The sequence below is a fragment of the Arachis stenosperma genome, chromosome 4 (genome assembly GCF_014773155.1).
Source record: "Arachis stenosperma cultivar V10309 chromosome 4, arast.V10309.gnm1.PFL2, whole genome shotgun sequence".
Classification (NCBI taxonomy): Eukaryota; Viridiplantae; Streptophyta; class Magnoliopsida; order Fabales; family Fabaceae; genus Arachis; species Arachis stenosperma.
In genome coordinates, this window is record NC_080380.1 from 28546724 (window position 1) to 28568509 (window position 21786).

General features: G+C 41.3%; 1 protein-coding gene and 2 non-coding genes across 3 annotated transcripts; 2 read left to right on the plus strand and 1 right to left on the minus strand.

Annotated features, from left to right (window-relative positions):
- Window positions 1-6740: 6740 nt before the first annotated feature.
- Window positions 6741-9644, minus strand: LOC130974825 (uncharacterized). Its single transcript, XM_057899670.1, has 5 exons — window positions 9327-9644; window positions 8366-9257; window positions 7554-8053; window positions 7281-7460; window positions 6741-7202 (listed from the first exon to the last, which is right to left on the minus strand). Exons 1-5 carry the CDS (start codon window positions 9642-9644, stop codon window positions 6741-6743), a joined length of 2352 nt encoding a protein of 783 aa, XP_057755653.1.
- Window positions 9645-10716: 1072 nt separating this feature from the next.
- Window positions 10717-10823, plus strand: LOC130977711 (small nucleolar RNA R71). Its single transcript, XR_009085391.1, has one exon. It is a non-coding gene; the product is annotated as a small nucleolar RNA R71 (small nucleolar RNA).
- Window positions 10824-15830: 5007 nt separating this feature from the next.
- Window positions 15831-15938, plus strand: LOC130977857 (small nucleolar RNA R71). Its single transcript, XR_009085530.1, has one exon. It is a non-coding gene; the product is annotated as a small nucleolar RNA R71 (small nucleolar RNA).
- Window positions 15939-21786: the final 5848 nt, after the last annotated feature.

A 21786-nucleotide genomic window follows, 5' to 3' on the forward strand; every position in this document is an offset into this window, starting at 1 on the left:
TTCACAGCCAGCTAGATTTCAACAGATCATCATGAAACTCTAGAACTCATTTTTAAGAACTCTGAAAAATACCTAATCTAAGCAACAAGATGAACCGTCAGTTGTCCATACTCGAAACAATCCCCGGCAACGGCGCCAAAAACTTGGTGCACGAAATTGTGATCACTACTTTTCACAACTAAAATAATCCGTAGTAATGGCCCCAAAGACTTGGTGCTCAATACCATGGCATAAACACAACTTCGCACAACTAACCAGCAAGTGCACTGGGTCGTCCAAGTAATAAACCTTACGCAAGTAAGGGTCGATCCCACGGAGATTGCTGGTATGAAGCAAGCTATGGTCACCTTGTAAATCTTAGTCAGGCAGACTCGAATGGGTATAGATGATATATGAATAAAACATAAAGATAAAGATAGAGATACTTATGTATATCATTGGTGAGAGCTTCAGATAAGCGTATGAAGATGCTTGTCCCTTCCGTCTCTCTGCTTTCCTACTGTCTTCATCCAATCCTTCTTACTCCTTTCCATGGCAAGCTTATGCAAGGGTTTCACCGTTGTCAGTGGCTACCTCCCATCCTCTCAGTGGAAATGTTCAACGCACCCTGTCACGGCACGGCTATCCATCTGTCGGTTCTCAATCAGGCCGGAATAGAATCCAGTGATTCTTTTGCGTCTGTTACTAACGCCCCGCCCTCAGGAGTTTGAAGCACGTCACAGTCATTCAATCATTGAATCCTACTCAGAATACCACAGACAAGGTTAGACCTTCCGGATTCTCTTGAATGCCGCCATCAGTTCTTGCCTATACCACGAAGACTCTAATCTCACGGAATGGCTGGCTCGTTTGTCAGGCGAGCGCTCGGTTGTCAGGCGATCAACCATGCATCGTGTATCAGGAATCCAAGAGATAAACATTAGAGCCTTGTTGCTTGTAGAACTACAGTGGTTGTCAATCACGTGTTCATAAGTGAGAATGATGATGAGCGTCACATAATCATCACATTCATCAAGTTCTTGAGTGCGAATGAATATCTTGGAATAAGAACAAGCGGAATTGAATAGAAGAACAATAGTAATTGCATTAATACTCGAGGTACAGCAGAGTTCCACACCTTAATCTATGGTGTGTAGAAACTCCACCGTTGAAGATACATAAGAACAAGGTTTAGGCATGGCCGAATGGCCAGCCTCCCAAAGTGATCAAAAGATCTCAAGATCAAACGATTCCAAAGATCAGAAGATGAAAATACAATAGTAAAAGGTCCTATATATAGAGAACTAGTAGCCTAAGGTGTACAAAGATGAGTAAATGACATAAAAATCCACTTCCGGGCCCACTTGGTGTGTGCTTGGGCTGAGCATTGAAGCATTTTCGTGTAGAGACTCTTCTTGGAGTTAAACGCCAGCTTTTGTGCCAGTTTGGGCGTTTAACTCCCATTTTGGTGCCAGTTCCGGCGTTTATCGCTGGGAATTCTAAAGGTGACTTTGAACGCCGGTTTGGGCCATCAAATCTTGGGCAAAGTATGGACTATCATATATTGCTGGAAATCCCAGAATGTCTACTTTCCAACGCCATTGAGAGCGCGCCAATTGGGCTTCTGTAGCTCTAGAAAATCCACTTCGAGTGCAGGGAGGTCAGAATCCAACAGCATCAACAGTCCTTTTCAGTCTCTGAATCAGATTTTTGCTCAGGTCCCTCAATTTCAGCCAGAAAATACCTGACATCACAGAAAAATACACAAACTCATAGTAAAGTCCAGAAAAGTGAATTTTAACTAAAAACTAATAAAAACATACTAAAAACTAACTAAATCCTACTAGAAACATACTAAAAACAATGCCAAAAAGCGTACAAATTATCCGCTCATCAGTGGGGTAGGTGGGGATCCCGTGGGGTCCACAGATCCTGAGGTGTCAAGGATAATTCATCCCTGCACCAAGTGGCGAGCAAAAATGCTCCTTCTGCCAATCCTGGCGTTAAACGTCGGGCTGTTGCCCATTTCTCGCGTTTAACGCCAGCTTGGTGATGCAGGTGGAAACTGTCTCTCAACAAATTTCCTTCGGCAAGTCTACCAAATTTGTCATCAAGTAAAAACTCACAATAGAGTGAGGTCGAATCCCACAGGGATTGATTGATCAAGCAACTTTAATTAGAAGAATGTTCTAGTTGAGCGAATTCAGAATTTGGGTTGAGATTTGCAGAAAATAAAATGGCGGGAATGTAAATGATAGAAAAAGTAAATGCTAGAATTAAAGGGCTGAAAGTAAATGACTGAAAGTAAATTGCAGAATTGTAAATGGGAATGGGGTGTTTGCTCATGAAAGTAAATGCAGAAATTAAAGAGAATGGGTGAGATCAGAATTGGGGGGTTCATTAGGCGCAGGAGATGTTGCAATTCTCCGGATCAAGTTCATTTTCATCTCTTCCTCAATCAATGCACTCATTGATCTCCTTGGCAATCTTAATTGATTGAATTACAATTTCTTGAAATTCAATCTCTCAAATCTTGATCAATAGCCAATTCCTTGGTCAATTGCTCATGAGAAGAGATGAAGTGTGGTCACTGATTATACCACATGCATTTCCCAAATCAAGTATTGAGAGGATTATAGTCACATATCCATCCAAACCCAATTTGGTCCAACATGAGAAAGCATTTCTAGCTTGATCTCTTCATTCCTCTTTCAAGGCTCAGAAGAGATCCAAGTTTGAATAGCTTCTTTTCCAAGATAACTACCCAATGGGATGAAGATCGAAAGCTTTCAAGTAAAATCAAGAGAAAAGATAGAAGAAGAATAATGAAAACTAGTATTGATCCATCAAATTACAACAGAGCTCCCTAACCCAATGAAAGGGGTTTAGTTGTTCATAGCTCTAGAAAATGAAAACAAAGATGGAGAATACATCATGGAACTAGAAGAGCAGAGAAAGTAAAAATACAGAGAGTAGTGCTCTTTTCCAACTTCCAGAATTCCCTAAATAATTCAAAGCTACTCCTATATATACTACTCTTCTCAGCTTCTAGTTGGCTATTCAAGTCTTGGGCCTTTGGGTCTTGAGTTTGAAGCAGTTCTCTTCTTCATTTGGGCTTGGTTTTACTTGCAGAGAGAAAGTGTGAAGTGGGCAGAGACTTTAGCTCAGGACGTTAGGGGTGTTAACGTTTAGTGAAAGTATGAGTTCAAGAATGTTAGTGACACTCAACATTGTCACTAACGTTCCAATGTACCCCTTTGCCTCACGTTAGAGCCCACGTTAACTAGGTTAACGTGGCTTCTAACGTGGCCTTCTCAATCCTTCGAGAATGTTAGTGACACTCAACATTGTCACTAACGTTCCAATGTACCCCTATGTCTCACGTTAGAGTCCACGTTAACTAGGTTAACGTGGCTTCTAACGTGGCCTTCTCAATCCTTCGAGAATGTTAGTGACACTCAACATTGTCACTAACGTTCCAATGTACCCCTATGTCTCACGTTAGAGTCCACGTTAACTAGGTAAACGTGGCTTCTAACGTGGCCATTCTTAGCCATCCCCAACGTTAGTGACAATGTTGAGTGTCACTAACGTTGGCTCATCTTTCACTTTAGCTTCCACGTTAACTAAGTTAACGTGGAAGTTAACGTGGCTCCTTGGGGTTTTGTGGTTGCTTCCAACGTTAGTGACAATGTTGGGTGTCACTAACGTTGTCGACCACCCTTGCCTCTTACGTTAGCTCCCACGTTAACCAAGTTAACGTGGAAGTTAACGTGGTACATTGCACCTTAGGCCAACGTTAGTGACAATGTTGAATGTTACTAACGTTGGCTTCTTTCCCCATTTTAACGTTAGAGGCCACGTTAACTAAGTTAACGTGGACTCTAACGTAGCCACTTATGATCATTGGCCAACATTAGTGATAATGTTAAGTGTCACTAACGTTGGCTCAAAGTCCCTTCTTCACGTTAGAGTTCACGTTAACTTAGTTAACATGACTCTTAACGTGGGCAACGATGGCTTCGATGGCGTTATTGGCAATCACTTTTCTCATCAACTTTGCAAGTTACCTCCCATTCCACGTTAGTGGCCACATTAATTAGATTAACGTGACTGCTAAGTGGTTCTTCCTTGCTTCCTTTGGTCCTGAAATCAAGCAATAGAGTGCATCAAAGTTCTAGTCCAAGTCATGGGTAATGCAACATACAATTTGTCACTAAACTCATGCAAAATCCTCATGAAATCATGTAAAATGCACAATGTATGCTTGAATCAAGGTGTAAGTGAATATCTACCCAAAACTAGCTTATTTCCTAAGGAAATGCATGAAACTACCCTAAAAACAGTAAAGAAAAGGTCAGTGAAACTGGCCAAGATGCCCTGGCATCACAACACCAAACTTAAAGCTTGCTTGTCCCTAAGCAAGTACTGGAACAAGAGAATGATGAATGGAATGCCAAGAGAAATGAGTCATTCTTGTGGAAGTCATGTCACTGATTTCATGGTGGTTTCATGCATAGCAACTTAGGTTCATTCCATTACTGGCTTTCAGACCTTTATCATGTCCTAAAAACACTGGCTTTGCTTACATCCCATGAGGCTTTTATTGATCCTTTTATTGTCATTTCAGGGCTTATTTGTGTTCTTCAGGCTAGGTGCTCTGTAAAGGGGCAACTCTTTAAGATAAGCTTTCAGCCAACACTCCTGAACCAGTTGGTTCAAGGTGCTAGGTGTTGAGACACCCCTAAGGACTTACTCCCTCAAGTCTCTCCCCCATACATACACACCACAGGCATCTGGTTCATTTATTTTCCTTCTTGAGACCTTGGAGTCCAGCACCTCTTTGGGTCACTAAGTGCTTTGTAGTGAGGGTTACTCTTGATAGTGGACTTTCAGCCGATAATCCTGGGTTAGTTAACCCGAGTTACCAAGTGATAAGGCACCCCTAAGAGCTTATTCATCCAAGTAAATCCCTCACACAGGAACACCACAGACACATTCCTCAAGATTAAAACCATTGGTGCCTAGCCTTATTGCTTACTCTTTTTCTTTTGTTTTTCACTTTAAGTGTTCTTTCCCTTTCTCTTATTAGGATCTTGTTATTTACTTAGTCTCATGGGTATATTCAAAGTATAGTATTCAGGCCAGATAGTTGTCATCCCTACCTTATGGTTGAACCAACTTAGCTAACTTATGATCACACCAACGACTCATGAATGTACTTCCATATTATGAGCTCCACTCTGGTCTTTTATAACATAAACATTCTCTTTTCATTTGATTTAAAAGACAAGCATACAATAAGTAATGGTATGATGCAGTAACACTTAAACCAAAAATCATAGACCTAAGCAATAAAAACTTAAAATGCAGAGTTGAACTAGGTTCCAATCAACACATGACTATTAATTAATAGTGCCTTCGGACTTCCAATTTTTAACACGATGAGTAGATGGAATTAAGTAGCAATACAACCTTTGGGAGATGGTTTGCTACACCAATCCAGTTGCCCTCTTGTTGTCATTGTTATAGTTTTTGATGCCTCACTTTCTTAGTTGAAGGTGTACCATCTCCTCATAAGCTTCCTGCAAGGTTATTGGAAGTTGCTTGTTTCCCAAGCACTTGAGGAATAGTCAGCTTGCATGTATGCGTATGATTTCTGAACTTATTTTGGTGTGTGAACACCAAACTTAGTTCCTTGCCTACTACAAAACCTTGCATGCATGCGTAGAACCTCGTATCTTGCTGTTAGCAACCAATTAACTAAAGACTAATCTATATCCAAGTGGTTCCCTTGATTGGTCAGAGCTGGCAATGTGCTTTGAGAGTGTAGTGTGATTCTAACTAGCATCCTTTGGTGGGACACCAAACTTAGAATCGCACTTTCACTCTTGAATTGTTTTGGTGTGGAACACCAAACTTAGCTCCTTGCAATGCAGGGGAAACAACTTGTGATCTTTATTGAAATGCAGCTGAAAAAGTAGTTACCTAAGGTTGGGTTGCCTCCCAACAAAGCGCTCTTTTATCATCGCTAGCTCGACAGGTCCTTACTTCACTTGAGATGATATTTTACTCTGGGGTTTTCCCCATGTTGCCCAGATAATGCTTGAGTCTTTGTCCATTCACTGTAAAAGTCCTCTCTGACCTTTCATCCTTGATTTTGATATGTCCATATGGTGAGACGTTTGTGACAATGAAAGGCCCGGACCACCTCAATTTGAGTTTTCCTGGGAACAATCTCAATTTGGAATTTTAGAGGAGTACTTGCTGCCCCTTTTTGAAATCCCTGGGTGCAAGATGCAGGTCATGTCTCCTCTTTGCCTTCTCTTTATATATCTTAGTATTTTCATAGGCTTGTGACCTGAATTCCTCCATCTCTTGCAGCTACAAGATCCTCTTTGCACTAGCAGTAATGTTGTCAAAGTTTGGTATCTTGATGGCCCAGAGAGCTTTGTGTTCCAATTCTAGTGGTAAATGGCAAGCTTTCCCATAAACCAGTTGATATGGGGACATTCCCAATGGTGTTTTGAATGCTGTCCTGTATGCCCAAAGAGCATCATCCAGCTTCTTCACCCAATCCTTTCTTGATGCACCCACAGTCTTTTCCAGAATCCTCTTTAGCTCTCTGTTGGATATCTCCATTTGTCCACTTGTTTGGGGATGGTAAGGTGTGGCTACCTTGTGTTTCACCCCATATCGTAGGAGAAGAGCCTCTAGTGGTTTGTTACAAAAATGGTTCCCTCCATCACTGATGAGGGCTCTTAGGACTCCGAACCGGCTAAGTTATTCTTCCTGAGAAAGTTCATGACCACTTTGTTGTCATTTGTTGGGGTTGCAATGGCCTCTACCCATTTGGACACATAATCCACTGCTACCAAGATGTACTTGTTTGCATATAAGGTTGGGAATGGTCCCATGAAATCTATTCCCCACACATCAAATACTTCCAGTTCCAAAATGAAATTCTGTGGCATGGAATTTCTTTTGGGCAAGTTCCCAGATCTTTGGCATTCATTGCAGCTCCTTACCAATTCTTTGGCATCCTTGAAAAGGGTGTGCCAAAAGAATCCACTTTGTAACACCTTTGCTGCAGTCCTGTCCCCTCCAAAGTGGCCTCCGTAGCATGAGCCGTGGCAATTCCATAGTACTTCTCGTCCTTCCTCTTCTGAGACACATCTTCTAAGGATTCCATCTGAACACTTCTTGAAGAGATAAGGCTCGTCCTAGACAAAGTATTTTGCATCATTCATGAGCTTCCTCTTTTGATGTTTATTGATCCCTGGAGGTAGAGCCCCAGTTGCCTTGAAGTTGGCAATGTCTGCAAACCATGGGGCTTTGTGCACTGTCATTAACTGCTCATTAGGGAAGAGCTCGTTCACACTCATATCATATGTTCCCCCTTCCTCATAAGGAATCCTGGATAGGTGATCTGCCACCGTGTTCTCCACTCCCTTCTTGTCTCTGATTTCAATATCAAACTTCTGCAATAATAAGATCCATCTTATTAGTCTTGGTTTTGATTCATGCTTGGCAAATAAATATTTAAGTGCTGTGTGATCTGTAAAAACAATTACTTTAGCACCAATGAGGTACGATCTAAACTTGTCAAATGCAAAAACTATGGCTAGCAATTCCTTTTCAGTAGTGGTATAATTCCTTTGAGCATCATTGAAGACCTTGCTAGCATAGTATATTACATGGACTAAGTTATTTTTCCTCTGCCCTAACACTGCCCCTACTGCAAAGTCAGATGCATCACACATCAATTCAAAGTGTAAGTTCCAATCAGGTGGGGAGATGATAGGGGCAGAGGACAATCTTTCTTTCAAATGCTCGAATGCCAACATGCAGGTTTCATCGAAGATGAATGGTGTATCTGATACAAGGAGATTACTCAAGGGCTTAGCTATTTTTGAAAAATCTTTAATAAATCTTCTGTAAAAGCCAGCATGCCCTAAAAAGCTTCTAATTGTCTTGACATCACTGGGTGAAGGAAGCTTTTCAATGAGTTCCACTTTAGCCCTGTCCACTTCAATTCCTTGGTTAGAAATCTTATGGCCAAGAACTATTCCTCCTGTCACCATAAAGTGACATTTCTCCCAGTTCAAGACCAAATTGGTCTCTTGGCATCTTTTCAATACCAAGGCTAGGTGATTCAAGCAACTAGTAAAAGAATCTCCGAATACCGAGAAATCATCCATAAAAACTTCAATGAATTTCTCTATCATATCTGAGAAGATAGAAAGCATGCAACGTTGGAAAGTCGCAGGTGCATTACATAGCCCAAATGGCATGCGCCTGTAGGCAAACACTCCATATGGACAGGTAAATGAAGTTTTCTCTTGGTCTCTAGGATTAACCACTATTTGGTTATATCCTGAATAACCATCAAGAAAATAGTAATAAGCATGTCCTGCGAGTCTTTCCAACATCTGATCCATGAATGGGAGAGGGAAATGATCCTTTTGTGTAGCTTCATTGAGTTTCCCATAGTCAATGCACATCCGCCATCCTGTGATGGTCCTTGTAGGTATCAGTTCGTTCATCTCATTGGGAACCACAGTGATTCCTCCCTTCTTGGGCACAACATTCACGGGGCTGACCCAAGGGCTGTCTGAGATCGGGTATATTACTCCTCCTTGCCAAAGCTTCATAACCTCTTTCTGTACCACTTCCTTTATGATTGGGTTCAGCCTTCTTTGGGATTGAATGGATGGTTTTGCATCATCTTCCAACAGTATTTTATGCATGCATATAGCTGAACTGATTCCCTTCAGGTCAGCAAGGGTCAATCCGATGGCGTCCTTATGCTCCCGCAGCACCTTGAGCAGTTCATCCTCTTGATCTTGGCTGAGGCATGAGCTTATGATCACTGGGTAGTTTTTATTTTCTCCTATGTATGCATATTTGAGAGTGGGTGGCAATGCTTTGAGTTCAACCTTGGGTGCCTCTGACTTTTCAGTCTCTTCCTTTGGTGCATCTTGAACATGACTCTCTGCTGTTGCAACATCCTCACTTGATATATACTTCTCCTCCATTGATCTCTCGGGTTCTTCATGCTCTTCTTCTTCAAAACACTCATGCGCTTCTTCTTCAAGTGCGTCTAACCTCATGCATTCCCCCAATTGTTCTGGTGGGTAACTCATGGCCTTGAACACATTGAATGTCATCTTTTCATTGTGTAATCTCAAGGTAAGATCACCTTTTTGGACATCAATGATAGCTCCAGCAGTAGCCAAGAACGGCCTTCCCAGAATAATGGAGGTCTTGGCTTCCTCCTGCATGTCCAACACTACAAAATCTGTCGGGAATATGAAGTCTCCTACTTTCACCAACAAATCCTATACTATGCCATGAGGGAACTTGAACGATCGGTCTGCCAGTTGTAAGGCCATTTTTGTTGGTTTAGCCTCCTCAATCTCCATCTTCCTCATCATTGCTACTGACATCAAATTGATGCTGGCTCCTAAGTCACAAAGGGCCTTCTCTACTGTGATTTCCCCTATAATACAATGGATCTGAAAGCTCCCAAGATCCTTCAACTTCTGGGGTAGTTTGTGCTGGATGATAGCACTACATTCTTCGGTTAGTATCACAGTCTCATTGTTCTTCCAGCTTCTCTTCTTAGTCATCAGCTCCTTCAGGAACTTGGCATAGAGTGGCATTTGTTCTATTGCTTTAGCAAAGGGTATGTTGATTTGTAGTTTCTTGAAGATTTCCAAGAATCTCACGAACTGGTTGTCATCTTCCTTTTTCTTCAACTGCTGAGGATATGGAGCTCTTGAGATGTTCAGTTTTGGCATCCCTTTTTCTTTTTGTGGACTTGAAGTGGGAGTTTGAACTCCATCTTGCTCTTCTCCCTTTTCATTTGAGCTTTCTTCTTGTGGTTTTTGGGAGATTTCCTTAAGTTCCTTCCCACTCCTAAGTGTTATAGCTTGACACTCCTCTTTGCTTGAATTGTTATCATTGCAAAGGTTGTGGTTAGAAAGCTGCTTGAATAGATAACCAATTTGTGTCTCCAGTTTCTTGATGGCAGCATTTTGATTCTGCATGTTTGACTACACTTTCTCTCGAAATACTTTACTGTTTCGGACGTCTTTGCATACTCCCTCAAGTAAGGTTTCAAGCTTAGAGAGTCTGTCATCAATTGATGGTAGATTGGGATTAGAGGTGGAAGGATGAGAGGTGTTGTTGTGGGGGTGTTGATATGTCCTCTGTGTGAATTATTGATGAGGTGCATTGTTGTTGGAGTTGTAACGTCTCTGGTCTTGGCTTTGATCTTGCTGATTTCCCCACCCAAAGTTTGGGTGGTTCCTCCATCAAGGGTTGTATGTCCTGGAGTATGGATCATGGTTCTGTCTAGGTGAATTCCCAATGTAGTTGGCTTGCTCAAGATTACCCTCTGCCTCTTCATCCACTCCTTCTTGGGTTGTTGATGAAGTGGTGATGGCTGCTACTTGGTTCCTCTCCATCTTCTTGGTGAGGTCAGCTAGCTGCTTGGTAATGAGCTTGTTCTGGGCCAGCAGAGCATCTACATTGTTTAGCTCTATTACTCCTCTAGTGTTCCCTCTTTCAGAGGCATAGAAGTAGTCATTCTCAGCTACAGTCTCAATGACATCTATGGCTTCTTCAATGGTCTTCCTCTTGTTCAATGATCCTCCAGAGGAATGGTCTACTGCCTTCTTTGATTCATATGACAAGCCTTCATAGAAGATGTGAAACTACACCCATTCATTGAACATATCTGGCGGACATCTCCTTGTTAAGTCTTTGAACCTCTCCCATGCTTCATATAGAGTCTCCCCATCTTGTTGTCTGAACGTCTGCACTTCAATTCTCAGCCTATTGATCCTTTGAGGGGGGTAAAACCTTGCCAAAAACTTATTCACTACCTCCTCCCAATTTGTCAGGCTTTCTTTTGGGAAGGATTCAAGCCATTTGGATGCCTTGTCCCTGAGTGAAAAAGGGAACAAGAGCAGCCTATAGACATCCTGGTGGACTCCATTGGACTTCACTGTGTCACAAATCCTCAAGAAGGTGGTCAAGTGTTGATTCGGATCTTCTTGAGCACCTCCTCCAAATGAGCAATTATTCTGCACAAGAGTGATGAGCTGAGGTTTTAGCTCGAAATTGTTGGCATGTATGGTGGGCTTCTGAATGCTGCTCCCACAGTTTCCAGGATTAGGATTGATATAGGATCCTAAGACTCTTCTATCCTCTCTAGCATGATTTGCTCTACCTCCTCCCCCATGGTTATGAGCCTCTTCTTCATGTTGGTTTTCCATGTTGCCTTCCATGTTTAGTTCAAAGTGTTCCTCCTCCTCTTCAGCACCGATTGCACGTTTTTCTCTTGCTTCCCTCCTTAATCTAAGGAGGGTCCTCTCTGGTTCAAAATCGAAGGAAGTTGAAGCCCCGCTTCTTCTCCCTGTCATACAACCAACAAGTACAAACAAGTAACAATATGTGCAGATAGTATTGCTGTCAGAATTACTGTTAGTTGTGAGTGATGCAATATATCAAACAGTTAGTGGGTTAGCAAACTGAATGGTAAATAACAAAGAACACGAAAGAGTAGAGGGGGAAGGGAAGAAGTTAACTAAGACAGAAAGTAAATTACTCAAACAGAAAATTAAATCAACAAAACAAAAATGCTCAATCTAGTGATCTCCTAATTTAATCATTGTTGATGCACAATCAATCCCCAGCAACAGCGCCATAAACTTAATGCAGGTGGAAACTGTCTCTCAAAAAATTTCCTTCGGCAAGTGTACCGAATTTGTCGTCAAGTAAAAACTCATAATAAAGTGAGGTCGAATCCCACAGGGATTGATTGATCAAGCAACTTTAATTAGAAGAATGTTCTAGTTGAGCGAATTCAGAATTTGGGTTGAGATTTGCAGAAAATAAAATGGCGGGAATGTAAATGACAGAAAAAGTAAATGCTAGAATTAAAGGGCTGAAAGTAAATGACTGAAAGTAAATTGCAGAATTGTAAATGGGAATGGGGTGTTTGCTCATGAAAGTAAACGCAGAAATTAAAGAAAATGGGTGAGATCAGAATTGGGGGGTTCATTAGGCGCAGGAGATGTTGCAATTCTCCGGATCAAGTTCATTTTCATCTCTTCCTCAATCAATGCACTCATTGATCTCCTTGGCAATCTTAATTGATTGAATTACAATTTCTTGCAATTCAATCTCTCAAATCTTGATCAATAGCCAATTCCTTGGTCAATTGCTCATGAGAAGAGATGAAGTGTGGTCACTGATTATACCACATGCATTTCCCAAATCAAGTATTGAGAGGATTATAGTCACATATCCATCCAAACCCAATTTGGTCCAACATGAGAAAGCATTTCTAGCTTGATCTCTTCATTCCTCTTTCAAGGCTCAGAAGAGATCCAAGTTTGAATAGCTTCTTTTCCAAGATAACTACCCAATGGGATGAAGATCGAAAGCTTTCAAGTAAAATCAAGAGAAAAGATAGAAGAAGAATAATGAAAACTAGTATTGATCCATCAAATTACAACAGAGCTCCCTAACCCAATGAAAGGGGTTTAGTTGTTCATAGCTCTAGAAAATGAAAACAAAGATGGAGAATACATCATGGAACTAGAAGAGCAGAGAAAGTAAAAATACAGAGAGTAGTGCTCTTTTCCAACTTCCAGAACTCCCTAAATAATTCAAAGCTACTCCTATATATACTACTCTTCTCAGCTTCTAGTTGGCTCTTCAAGTCTTGGGCCTTTGGGTCTAGTTTGAAGCAGTTCTCTTCTTCATTTGGGCTTGGTTTTACTTGCAGAGAGAAAGTGTGAAGTGGGCAGAGACTTTAGCTCAGGACGTTAGGGGTGTTAATGTTTAGTGAAAGTATGAGTTCGAGAATGTTAGTGACACTCAACATTGTCACTAACGTTCTAATGTACCCCTTTTCCTCACGTTAGAGCCCACATTAACTAGGTTAACGTGGCTTCTAACGTGGCCATTCTTAGCCATCCCCAACGTTAGTGACAATGTTGAGTGTCACTAATGTTGGCTCATCTTTCACTCATCAACATTAGCTTCCACGTTAACTAAGTTAACGTGGAAGTTAACGTGGCTCCTTGGGGTTTTGTGGTTGCTTCCAACGTTAGTGACAATGTTGGGTGTCACTAACGTTGTCGACCACCCTTGCCTCTTACGTTAGCTCCCACGTTAACCAAGTTAACGTGGAAGTTAACGTGGTACATTGCACCTTAGGCCAACGTTAGTGACAATGTTGAATGTCACTAACGTTGGCTTCCTTCCCCCTTTTAACGTTAGAGGCCATGTTAACTAAGTTAACGTGGACTCTAATGTGGCCATTTATGATCATTGGCCAATGTTAGTGATAATGTTAAGTGTCACTAACGTTGGGTCAAAGTCCCTTCTTCACGTTAGAGTTCATGTTAACTTAGTTAACGTGACTCTTAACGTGGGCAATGATGGCTTTGAGAGCGTTATTGGCAATCACTTTTCTCATCAACTTTGCAAGTTACCTCCCATTCCACGTTAGTGGCCACGTTAATTAGATTAACGTGACTGCTAAGTGGTTCTTCCTTGCTTCCTTTGGTCCTGAAATCAAGCAATAGAGTGCATCAAAGTTCTAGTCAAAGTCATGGGTAATGCAACATACAATTTGTCACTAAACTCATGCAAAATCCTCATGAAATCATGTAAAACGCACAATGTATGCTTGATTTAAGGTGTAAGTGAATATCTACCCAAAACTAGCTTATTTTCTAAGGAAATGCATGAAACTACCCTAAAAACAGTAAAGAAAAGGTCAGTGAAACTGGCCAAGATGCCCTGGCATCACTAGGTGCCCATTCCTGGCGTTAAACGCCAGTCTGGTGCCCCTTTCTGGCGTTAAACGCCCAGAATGGTGCCAGACTGGGCGTTAAACACCCATTTGCTGCCTTTACTGGCGTTTAAACGCCAGCAAGCTTTTCCTCCAGGGTGTGCTGTTTTTTTTTTCTGCTTTTCATTCTATTTTTGCTTTTTCAATTGTTTTTGTGACTTCACATGATCATCAACCTATAGAAAACATAAAATAACAATGGAAAATAGATAAATATAACATTGGATTGCCTCCCAACAAGCGCTTCTTTAATGTCAGTAGCTTGACAGTAGGCCCTCATGGAGCCTCACAGATGTTCAGAGCAATGTTGGAACCTCCCAACACCAAACTTAGAGTTTGAATGTGGGGGTTCAACACCAAACTTAGAATTTGGTTGTGGCCTCCCAACACCAAACTTAGAGTTTGACTGTGGGGGCTCTGTTTGACTCTGTTTTGAGAGAAGCTCTTCATGCTTCCTCTCCATGGTTACAGAGGGATATCCTTGAGCCTTAAACACAAAGGATTCTTCATTCACTTGAATGATCAATTCTCCTCTGTCAACATCAATCACAGCCTTTGCTGTGGCTAGGAAGGGTCTGCCAAGGATGATGGATTCATCCATGTACTTCCCAGTCTCTAGGACTATGAAATCAGCAGGGATGTAATGGTCTTCAATCTTTACCAAAACATCCTCTACAAGTCCATAAGCTTGTTTTCTTGAATTGTCTGCCATCTCTAGTGAGATTTTTGCAGCTTGCACCTCAAAGATCCCTAGCTTCTCCATTACAGAGAGAGGCATGAGGTTTATGCTTGACCCTAGGTCACACAGAGCCTTCTCAAAGGTCATGGTGCCTATGGTACAAGGTATTGAGAACTTCCCAGGATCCTGTCTCTTTTGAGGTAATCTCTGCCTAGTCAAGTCATCCAGTTCTTTGGTGAGCAAAGGAGGTTCATCCTCCCAAGTCTCATTACCAAATAACTTGTCATTTAGCTTCATGATTGCTCCAAGGTACTTAGCAACTTGCTCTTCAGTGACATCTTCGTCCTCTTCAGAGGAAGAATACTCATCAGAGCTCATGAATGGCAGAAGTAAATCCAATGGAATCTCTATGGTCTCAGTGTGAGCCTCATATTCCCATGGTTCCTCATTAGGGAACTCATTGGAGGCCAGTGGACGTCCATTGAGGTCTTCCTCAGTGGCGCTCACTGCCTCTTTCTCCTCTCTAAATTCGGCCATGTTGATGGCCTTACACTCTCCTTTTGGATTCTCTTCTGTATTGCTTGGAAGAGTACTAGGAGGGAGTTCAGTAACTTTCTTACTCAGCTGACCCACTTGTGCCTCCAAGTTTCTAATGGAGGACCTTGTTTTAGTCATGAAACTTTGAGTGGTTTTGATTATATCAGAGACCATGGTTGCTAAGTCAGAGTGGCTCTGCATAGAATTCTCTGTCTGTTGCTGAGAAGATGATGGAAAAGGCTTGCCATTGCTAAACCTGTTTCTTCCACCATTATTGTTGTTGAAACCTTGTTGAGGTCTCTGTTGATCCTTCCATGAGAGATTTGGATGATTTCTCCATGAAGGATTATAGGTGTTTCCATAGGGTTCTCCCATGTAATTCACCTCTTCCATTGATGGGTTCTCAGGATCATAAGCTTCTTCTTCAGATGAAGCGTCCTTAGTACTGCCTGGTGCAGCTTGCATTCCAAACAGACTTTGAGAAATCATATTGACTTGCTGAGTCAATATTTTATTCTGAGCCAATATGGCATTCAGAGTATCAATCTCAAGAACTCATTTCTTCTGATTCGTCCCATTGTTCACAGGATTCCTTTCAGAAGTGTACATGAATTGGTTATTTGCAACCATTTCAATGAGTTCTTGAGCTTCTGTAGGCATCTTCTTCAGATGAAGAGATCCTCTAGCAGAGCTGTCCAATGACATTTTAGACAGTTCAGACAGACCATCATAGAAGATACCTATGATGCTCCATTCAGAAAGCATGTCAGAGGGACACTTTCTGATCAATTGTTTGTATCTTTCCCAAGCTTCATAGAAGGATTCACCTTCCTTCTGTCTGAAGGTTTGGACTTCCACTCTAAGCTTACTGAATTTTTGAGGTGGAAAGAACTTTGCCAAGAAGGCATTGACTAGCTTTTCCCAAGAGTTCAGGCTTTCTTTAGGTTGTGAGTCCAACCATATTCTAGCTCTGTCTCTTATAGCAAAAGGGAATAGCATAAGTCTGTAGACCTCAGGGTCAACCCCATTAGTCTTGACAGTGTCACAGATTTGCAAGAATTCAGCTAAAAACTGATGAGGATCTTCCAATAGAAGTCCATGGAACTTGCAATTCTGTTGCATTAGAGAAACTAATTGAGGCTTAAGCTCAAAGTTGTTTGCTCCATTGGCAGGGATAGAGATGCTTCTCCCAAAGAAGTCGGGAGTAGGTATAGTAAAGTCACCAAGCACCTTCCTTGCATTGTTGGAATTATTGCTGTTTTCAGCTGCCATGAGTTCTTCTTCTTTGAAGATTTCTGTTAGGTCCTCTACAGAGAGTTGTGCTTTACCTTCTCTTAGCTTTTGCTTCAAGGTCCTTTCAAGTTCAGGGTCAACCTCAATAAGAATGCTTTTGTCCTTGCTCCTCCTCATATGAAAGAGAAGAGAACAAGAAAATATGGAATCCTCTATGTCACAGTATAGAGATTCTTTGAAGTGTCAGAGGAAAAGAAAAACAGAAGGAAGAGGTAGAAGAATTCGAACTTATCAAGAAAGATAGAGTTCGAATTGTGCATTGAGGAGGAGTGTTAGTCCATAAATAGAAGGATGTGAGAAGAGGGGAAGAATTTTCCAAATTAAAGTAAAAGATTTTAAAAGAATTTTAAAAATTGATTGATGATTTTTGAAAACTAAGAGTGGGAAAGAAATTAAGTGATTTTTGAAAAAGATTTTGAAATTAGAAATCAAAAAGATATGATTGAAAACTATTTTGAAAATGATTTGATTAAGAAGATATGATTGAAAAGTTATAATTGAAAAAAAAAATTAAAAGATTTGATTTTTAAAATTAATGACTTGGCTAACAAGAAATTTAAAAGATATGATTCAGACATTAAACCTTTCTCAACAGAAAAGGCAACATACTTGAAATGTTGAATCAAATCATTAATTGTTAGCAAGTATTTTTGAAAAATGGAAAGAAATTGATTTTGAAAATATATGATTGAAAAGATATGATTTGAAAAAGATTTGATTTTGAAAAATTATGAAAACTTGAAAAAAATTTGAATTAAAAACAAAATCTTCCCTCTTGTGCCATCCTGGCGTTAAACGCCCAGAATGGTATCCATTCTGGCGTTTAACGCTCAAAATGCTACCCTTTTGGGCGTTAAACGCCCAGCCAGATACCCTGGCTGGCGTTTAAACGCCAGTTTTCCTTCCTCACTGGGCGTTTTGAACGTCTAGCTTTTTCTGTGTAATTCCTCTGCTGCATGTTCTGAATCTTCAATTCTCTGTATTATTGACTTGAAAAGACACAAATAAAAAATTTTTTTGAATTTTTTTAATGATAAGGAATAATCAAAATGCCACTAAGATCAAATAAACAATGCATGCAAGACACCAAACGTAGAAGTTTGTATACTATTGAGAATGCATATGAGAAACAACAAAACACTCAAGACAAGAGAATTTAAAGATCAGAGCAAGGAAATCATCAAGAACAACTTGAAGATCAATGAAGAACATAATGCATGTAATTTTCGAAAATTAGAAGAATAAAGACATGCAATTGACACCAAACTTAAAATTAGACATTAGACTCAAACAAGAAACATAAAAATATTTTTTATTTTAAGATTTTATAATTTTTTTTTTGGATTTTTAGAAAATTGAGTGGAAAAGATGATAAAGAGATTCAAAATTTTTAATAAGAATTCCAGGAATCATGCAATGTTAGTCTAAAGCTATAGTCTAAAGAAATTAGACATGGCTAGCCAAGCTTCAGCAAGACATTTCATTCAAGAGCTAAATTGATGAGAATCAATCAGCTTTGGTGATGAAGAAAACATCACCTTGAAACTTGTTCCGAGGGTTACCTGAAACTGTAGGTCGATCTCGGTCGAGATCTTCTGGGTTGGTCGGAGCCGACGTGTCCGGCAGGTGCACGGCGGCCGGAGCTGGTGTGTCCGACTTGTTGGACTTGGAGGTGGTGCTGATCCTTCATCCCCGGAGGGTGGGGGGTACCTGCCAAGGACTCCGATGCTTAAGTTAGCAAGGGTATTAAACAGGTATTGAGTAGAATCAGAGTATGAGTTATACCTGGGTGCTCCAGTGTATTTATAATGATGAGATGTGGCCTCCTGTGGATAAGATAAGTTAGTTATCTTATCTTATCTTTATCTTATCTTTAAGTGAGGTCTTCTTTAAGGGAACCGCCTTTATCTCTATGGGCTTTGGGCTGCCCTTGGATTTGGGACGTGTTCCTATATTTGGGCCCTTTGTTTGGGCTTTCCTGTGACTTGGCCGAGCTCTTTGAGAAGAGGTCGGTTTGTCCTGACCTGAAGAGGTCGGTCGCTTTGTCTGTAGAACATCCCGGGTCGGACAGCTCGACCCGGGGTATGAACAATGCCCCTGCTTGAGCTTGGTCTTCTTTTTTGAGGCCGAGTCCTTGACTTTGGTCTTTCTTTGGTGAAGCCGAACTCAAGCATTTTGTCGATTCCTTTTCTTCGTAGAATCTTTTTTGAATGTAGAACGTTTTCTTCTAAAAGACGCGCGCTTTTATGCCGGCGCTTTTTTTTTGGGAACGTGCGAGGTTTTAATGCTTTTTATTTCTGAGCATTAATTGCCCCGTTTCCTTTAGGCTCTTTTACTTTGGATTTTGAAACCCCGAAAATGGTTTCTCTTTTTTTGCTTCTTTCGTAACTTCTTTTCTTAGTTCTCTCCACTCTCTGTTTTTTCGTTTGCATTTCTGTTTTCCTTGTGGTGCAGCGTCATTTGGCGTTGGAGCTTGGGGCCTTTGTGTTTCTTCTGGCGACATTGCTCTCGTTCGCATTCCCGGATTTCGTCTTCCTCTTTTGGTTTTTGTTGAAGCTCGCTTTATTCTTTCCAGGTTGGTAATAACTTTACTCGTCTTCTTCGTGGCTTCGTCTTTAATTTTGGTGAAGTTCTGGTTTTGCATGTTTGAAAGTTTGGATCTTTTGCGATCTTTTACTCGTTGCTTGTGATATGCTTTTCTTATATTCCTTCTTGTGATTTTCTTGGAATTTCTGTTGAGGCTTTCTGGGGTTTTACTGTTGCTTTCTGGTTGCTTTTGATACTGGTAAAAGATCTATATTTGTTTCTTACTTTTGGAGATTGCTTCCTGTCTGATCTTTTTTCAAAAAAGGTTTCGTCTTTAATGGTCTCTGCTTGTCGTTGTTTGATGTTTGGGATTGCTTGGCAGGCTTGTAATGATTTGCTGTGTTTTTTCTTTGGTGAAAGGCGTTTTGTTGTTTTTTGAATCCTTTTTGAGAGATGCTAGGGTGTAAACTGTAGAGTATTTGTGGAAACCTTGCTTTGTTACTGCCTCCAAAGGATGCCCCAGGACTTTGGTTTGAGTTTTGGGGTTTTCTTTTTCGTGGTTTCATCGCCTGAGAAGTTTTGGCCGAGTTGTTTTCTCCCTTTCCGAGATGTTTGTAGTAACCCCTATCTTTTTTCTTACTTTGTAGGATTTAGTTGGCCTCATGTCTTCTCGCAATAATATTGTAGAGATGTCTTCCAGAGTTCCCGAGGGGATGTCCGATTGGCTGGACTCCCTTGTTTTGTTGTGTGTTTCTGTTGTGGATGCTGAGTTCTGCACAGAGCTGAGGAAGCGTCATAGGATTTGTGGGAACAATGCTCGCGAGGGGGATTACGAGCTTGTTGCTCCTGATTCTGACGAGAGGGTTTGCTTTCCGACTTCCATTGAGGGGGAGCGTCCTTTCTTTTATGCCTATGAATACTTTTTCAGCCAATTGAATGTTACTTTTCCTTTTACTGCTTCTGAAACCGACCTGTTGTGGTCGTGTAATATTGCTCCATCCCAGCTTCACCCCAATTCCTGGGGTTTTATTAAAATTTTTCAACTTCTCTGTCATGAACTGGATGTAACACCTTCCCAGAATTTGTTTCTTTACTTGTTTGTTTCTGCCAAGCCTGGCGGCTCTTCAAAGAAGAAAGCTTCTTGGGTTTCTTTCCGGTCTGCCCAGGGCCATAAAGTGTTTGCGATGTATGATGAGTCCTTTAAGGACTTCAAAAACTACTTTTTTAAAGTTCGAGCTGTTGAGGGGGCCCACCCCTTTTTTCTTGATGAAAATGACGAGCCTGCTTTTCCCCTAGAGTGGCAAAAGAATGTAAGAGTGCCACGTTACACATGGGAAATACTTAGTAAGGTTGAACGGGCTTTTGTAGTTGTTCTTGAAGATTTGTGGGGAAAACCTCCCCATCTGGATACAAAGAGTTTTCTGAATAATCCGTCCTTGGTTCGGCCTGCTTTGGGTATTTGTTCGTCTATTGGCCCGACTTGCCTCTTATATTTATTTCTTTTTTGTTCCTCTTTGACGCAGGTTGGGCTCTTCATGTTGAGTATGGCTTGGCATTTATCTGGATTTGCCTCGATTCCCCTTTGTGTGAGCATAAATCCTAAAAATTTACCTGCTTCTACTGCGAAGGTGCATTTAGCCGGGTTGAGTCGCATGCCATGTTTCCTTATGGTATCGAATACTTGAATCAAATCGGTTAGCAATGTCTCTTCATTTTGCGTCTTTATCAACATATCATCCACGTAGACCTCCATGATTTTTCCGATGTGATCTGAGAAGACTTTATTCATTAGCCTTTGATAAGTGGCTCCTGCGTTTTTCAGGCCGAAAGGCATCACAATGTAACAATAATTTGCCTTAGGTGTAAGAAATGAGGTTTTTTCTTGGTCTGGCGGATACATTGGTATCTGGTTGTACCCTGAGTATACGTCCATGAATGAGAGATACTTGTATCCCGATGAAGCATCTACTAGAGCGTCGATGCTTGGGAGTGGGTAAGGGTCTTTCGGGCAGGCTTTGTTGAGGTCAGTGTAGTCGGTGCACATTCGCCACTTCCCATTTGACTTTTTTACCAAGACGACGTTTGCTAGCCATAGTGGATATTTGACTTCCCTTATGAACCCGGCCTCAAGTAGTGCTTGTACTTGTTCTTCTACAGCCTGAGCTCGTTCTGGTCCAAGCTTTCTCCGTCTTTGTTGTACCGGCCGAGATCCCGGATAGACTGCCAATTTGTGGCTCATTAGTTTGGGATCAATACCTAGCATGTCGGTGGCTTTCCATGCGAAGAGATCAACATTATCTCGTAGGAACCGTATTAGTGATTCCTTTATGTCTCCTTTTAGGATCGTGCCAATATTAGTTGTTTTATCCGAGGTATCTCCGATCTGGATTCTTTCTACTTCTCCTTCGGGTTGTGGTCGGAGTTCTTCTCGTCTCTGAACTCCACCGAGCTCGATTGTGTGGAACTCTCCTCTTTCACCTCGGAGGTTTAAGCTTTCGTTATAACAGCGACGTGCCATCTTTTGATCTGCTTTTATCGTAGCTATCCCTTCCGTAGTTGGGAATTTCATACATAGATGTGGAGTTGAAACTATTGCACCGAGTTGATTTAACGTTGTCCGACCTATTAAGGCATTGTAGGCTGAGCTTACGTCGACCACGATGTAGTCTATCTTGAGTGTTCTGGATTGGTTCCCCTTTCCGAAGGTTGTATGCAGCGATACGTATCCCAGTGGTTGAACTGGGACATCTCCTAATCCGAACAGACTGTTTGGGTATGCTCTTAGCTCTTTTTCTTCTAGGCCGAGTTTGTCGAAGGCAGTTTTGAATAGGATGTCGGCAGAGCTTCCTTGGTCGATTAGTGTGCGGTGGAGGTTGGCGTTTGCCAATATGATCGT